This window comes from Tachysurus fulvidraco, chromosome 18 (genome assembly GCF_022655615.1).
Source record: "Tachysurus fulvidraco isolate hzauxx_2018 chromosome 18, HZAU_PFXX_2.0, whole genome shotgun sequence".
Lineage (NCBI taxonomy): Eukaryota > Metazoa > Chordata > Actinopteri > Siluriformes > Bagridae > Tachysurus > Tachysurus fulvidraco.
The window spans coordinates 2,001,175-2,006,174 of record NC_062535.1 but is presented as its reverse complement, the minus strand read 5'-3'; the positions used below and the strand labels follow the sequence as shown (position 1 = coordinate 2,006,174).

Sequence of the window (5,000 nt, the reverse complement as noted above, 5' to 3'; positions counted from 1 at the left end):
TGATTAATTATTCATAGCCTCAAAAGGAAAAAAGTATCCAAACTCTTTCCTTTATTAACTGATAAATTCTTTAGCAGTACCAATAATCCAGCAGATGTTTCCAGGACCTGCTGATATTTTAGAGCATCACACGATGTTACACGGTTTTAGTTCAGCATTTCATTTATTTGTGTCTTGTGTGTTCAGACCTCCTGAGAACACACAGCGCTTTCTCCAACCTGGGCACAAAATAAAACAAAAAATCTTCATCTTTTCAGTCATTATCTTGTTGACCTTCAGTCGTCTGAGCTGAGGAACATTGTGTGACATTCTCCTTCATAAGCTTCTGAGAAAAATTCACACTAATTATTGGCTCAGGTTTGAAAACCGAGATGATCATGTCTCTGTGGTTCGATCTGATTGGAGCAGGGCTCACATGAGCAGATCTTTCTGAAGATCACTAACCAGACTGTGTGTGTGTGTGTGTTTATAGAAAAGGGTCTGACTCCAATTAACCCGTGTGTAGACATTGACCGAAACAGAAATGGTATGTGTAGAGACACATAACAACAGTGAATCAGTGTATTAGTATATCAGTGTATCAATGAATCAATGAATCAATGAATCAGTGAATCAGTGCATCATTGAATCAGTGCATCAGTGAATCAGTGCATCAGTGAATCAGTGTATCAATATATTAGTATATCAATGAATCAATTAATCAATGAATCAGTGTATCAGTAAATCAATGAATCAGTGTATCAGTAAATCAGTGAATCAGTAAATCAGTAAATCAGTGAATCAGTGAATCAGTGTATCAGAGTATCAGCGAATCAGTGAATCAGTGAATCAGTGAATCAGTGTATCAGTGAAATAGTGAATCAGTGATAAAGTAGTTCAGTACACATAAAGTACGTTTTCATTCGGCTACGGCCACAAAACATCGTTAACGCCGACAGGGAGATGAGATCAAACCCAACTAATGCAGCTCAGCCATTACAGTGCACCAGGTTCCACAGACACCAGAACTCCTCCTCCTATGAGAGGGTGCCATCACTTTTGTCCTCAGCTGTTTTTTTTTTTAATTGTTGTATAACTAAAAGGAATCTTTCTGAAATCTCTACATCGATTATTATTAATGAACCACTATGTAAATAGAAAAAAAAAGTGCAGGAGATGAGTCAGAAAGGAGACGTCTGGAGCGTGTTAGCCAAACATGACGTAGCTGATGAAACCCAGCACGATGCAGACAGGAAGCACACATGCCATGAGGAATAACCGAGTGACAGGAAGTGTACACAAAGCCCCATGAACAGACGAACTGAGAAGCGTAAGGAATAAAACTCTCGGGTCTGTCCCGCTCTCTGAAACTAATCCACGATGATCAGTGATCGTTATCAGTAGTGAGACGAGAAGGTTTCTGTCTCACTGACACTGGAGACTTCTTCTGTACGGTACGTCCTCCACCACCCATCGGTTGCTATAGAAACGCCCTGCTACAGTAACACACAGTCCTGATAAATTCCTGAGCTCATACACTATATAAATACATCCATTCAGCCGGCAGTAACTTGTGTGTTGTTTATAAACGCTGTAGATTCGTTTACTCCACAGTTCTTCTAGCCGAAACATTACGCCGCCATGCTGAGAAGCTCTCGGCTCGTCTCCAGGCCTCGTCCTCGCTCTCCGCCACTGACTCTTTCCGCTTGCTCATTAGGGCTCTGGCCTTTATCAAGCCGCTTCGGAACAAAAAAAGATACGACGCTGACTGTACAGAAGAGAAGAAATAAAAAGTGCTGCACAAACAGTACAAAGGTGAATTCTTACAGAACATCAGAGCACTGAAAAGTCCGATGAGGATGAATGTAAAAAAGTGTAAGAGAATGAACTCGACGTTCAATATCAGGCGTGGCCACAGTGTGGGAAAATAAACATGTAGTAAGGAAGATAACAGAATGTGCTGCATCGAGTGCTATTCTATTAGATTACAGACTGGAGGCCATTTTGTGTGTGAACAAGTCAGTATAATGTGTGTGTGTGTGTGTCTGTGTGTGTGTGTGTGTGTGTGTGTGTGTGTAACATTAATGCCATTTAGCAGACTCTCTTATCCAGAGTGACTTGCATTTTATTTCAATTTATACAACTGAGCAATTGAGGGTTAAGGGCCTTGCTCAGGGGCCCAGCAGTGGCAGCTGCTTAGTGAACCTGGGATTCTAACTCATAACCTTTCGATCAGTAGTCCAACACCTTAACCACTAGGCTACCACACCCCATGTGTGTGTATGTGTGTGTGTGTGTGTGTATGTATGTGTGTGTGTGTGTGTGTGTGTGTGTGTGTGTGTGTGTGTGTGTGTATGTGTGTGTGTGTGTGTGTGTGTGTAGGTGTGTGTGTACGTGTGTGTGTAGAGGTGTGTGTGTGTAGGTGTGTGTACATGTGTGTGTGTGTGTGTGTGTAAGTGTGTGTGTGTATGTGTAGGTGTGTGTGTATGTGTATATGTGTGTAGGTGTGCGTGTGTGTGTATGTGTGTATGTGTAGGTGTGTGTACATGTGTGTGTGTGTGTAGGTGTGTTTGTACATGTGTGTGTGTGTAGCGGTGTGTGTGTGTGTTTAGTAGTGTGTGTGTAGGTGTGTGTATGTGTGTGTGTAGGTGTGTGTGTGTAGGTGTGTGTGTGTGTGTGTGTGTGTGTCTCTGTGTGTGTGTATGTGTGTGTGTGTGTGTGTGTGTGTAGGTGTGTGTATGTGTGTGTGTAGGGGTGCGTGTGTGTAGGGGTGTGTGTGTGTGTGTGTGTGTGTGTGTGTGTGTGTGTGTGTGTATGTGTGTGTGTAGGGGTGTGTGTGTGTGTGTGTGTGTGTGTGTGTGTGTGTGTGTGTTGGTGTGTGTGTGTATGTGTGTGTAGGTGTGTGTATGTGTGTGTATGTGTGTGTGTGTGTGTGTGTGTGTGTGTGTGACCTGTTCATGGTACTCCACCCCCATGCTGAGGGTATTGATGAGGATGGCGATCATGATGCCCCTGTTGAAGTACTTGCTGTCGACGATCCTCCTCAGCACGCCTCTCACACACCTCACACCCCCCCCCAACACGTTCCCCCTCTTCGGCTTCTGGCTGAAATTCCTCTCGGTTTCCCAGCTGGTTTTTTTCCCCTCCGTATTGCTCTCTTTCTCAGAGTCTGAATCACAGGCCGAGTTGGAGCTGAGTGTGTCGGCGTCGCGAGCAGAACCCGGGCACGTGGGTAACTCACACGGTGTCGGTTCGCTGCCCGCTTCTGCACACACACTCGAACACACACCTGCGTACACACCTGCATTGGACAAACAGGAAGGAGTAAATAAATGTTCTGTCTTTTCACCTGAGATCTTTTAAAAAATATTCAGATTTTGTTCAAAATTTGCACAAAACAAACAAACAAACAAACAAACAAACAAACAAACAAACAAACACTACATTTACAATCTGTTTCCTATTAAACATTTAAATAAGATTATTAGGGCTCGAGCACCGATGGTGCGAAGCCCTATTGTTTATGCTCGGGTTATTTATTTATTTATTTATTTATTTATTTATTTATTTATTTATTTATTTTGCACACATTGGCCAATTGGGATCCCTTAACATGCTCGAAAACTCTTGAAACTTGAAATTTGACACACACGTCAGAGTCGGGCGACGCTAGGCTTGGGCAAAGGCTGGAATACGGGCGTGGCAGGGGGGCTCTGTAGCGCCCCCTGTAATGAAAAAACAAACATTTGTACACAGATCGGGCAATTATGTACGCACATGTGCGAGAGTCGGTACGCATATAGATCTCATCGACACGAACAACTTTCGCACTCTAAACTATTAGCTCCGCCCAACAGGAAGTTGGCCATTTTGGATTATTTAATAATCGCATGCGGTGATCTTTTAAGTAGTCCTCCTAGGGAATTCATGCGATTGACACCAAACGTGGCGAACATGATGCCGAGACGTCGCACTTGCTAAATTCCGAAGGGATTTTTGATATCTCGAGCGGTGCTGCCATGGCGAGGCGACTAAGTTATGGCGAATTCAGAGAAACAGGAAATGTCTAATATCTAAAGCTAAAAATGTCTTATTGTGATGACACGCGGTGTGTTTTTTTAATTGTTTTTAATTTTTAAGTTAGATAAAAATATCTAAAGAATCTTTTTTAAGTACGTGTAATTTCTGCATTCTGTAACTTATTTATTCAGTGCAGTTACACTTTTCTGTGATATTTCTGTCATCACAAGTTTTAGATGTGAGATGTGAGAACTTTTAGATGAAATATAAAAACAAAAGAAGATTTTTAATCCTATTGTTATGTAAATTAGCCGATGAGAACAAAGCCTTTCGTTGTGGGAGTGTAAATCATTCAAATGGAATTTTATTGAATTCATTTCATTTTGGTTTATTCTCTGATTTTCTGGTGAGAACAAAAACCTCTAAATATACATTTCTTTTCAGAGCTGTGTGTCTGTAGATATATTAAAGTCTGTGAGTGAAAGTATTGGCACCCCAGTGCTGCTGTGAGGGCGACTTTATATTTATTCTCGTTTGGATTTAATTTCGATTTATTAGCGCAGAGGAAATCTTCCTTACTCGGGGGACACAGACGCTTAATGTTTAATTAGTTCAGAGATTCTGTTTCCCTCATTCACATATTCTCACATCTGGCCAGTGTGTCTGTCTGTGTGTCTGTGTGTCTGTCTGTGTGTCAGTCTGTCTGTCTGTGTGTCTGTCTGTGTGTCTGTGTGTCTGTCTGTGTGTCAGTCTGTCTGTCTGTGTGTCTGTCTGTGTGTCTGTCTTTCTGTCAGTCTGTCTGTGTGTCTGTCTGTCAGTCTGTCTGTCTGTCTGTCTGTGTGTCTGTCTGTGTGTCTGTCTGTGTGTCTGTCTGTCTGTCTGTGTGTCTGTCTGTGTGTCTGTCTGTGTGTCTGTCTGTGTGTCTGTCAGTGTGTCTGTCAGTCTGTCTGTGTGTCTGTCAGTCTGTCTGTGTGTCTGTCTGTCTGTCTGTCTGTGTGTCT

At 42.5% G+C, this 5,000-nt stretch overlaps 1 protein-coding gene across 1 annotated transcript in view; it reads right to left on the bottom strand.

The window, feature by feature from the left end:
* Positions 1-5,000, bottom strand: part of cacna1hb (calcium channel, voltage-dependent, T type, alpha 1H subunit b) — a 219,977-nt gene that overhangs the window by 39,391 nt on the left and 175,586 nt on the right. Inside the window, exon 8 of the mRNA XM_047802731.1 lies at positions 2,931-3,280. Within this exon, the coding sequence (XP_047658687.1) occupies positions 2,931-3,280 (350 nt within the window). The remainder of the gene's footprint in view (positions 1-2,930; positions 3,281-5,000) is intronic.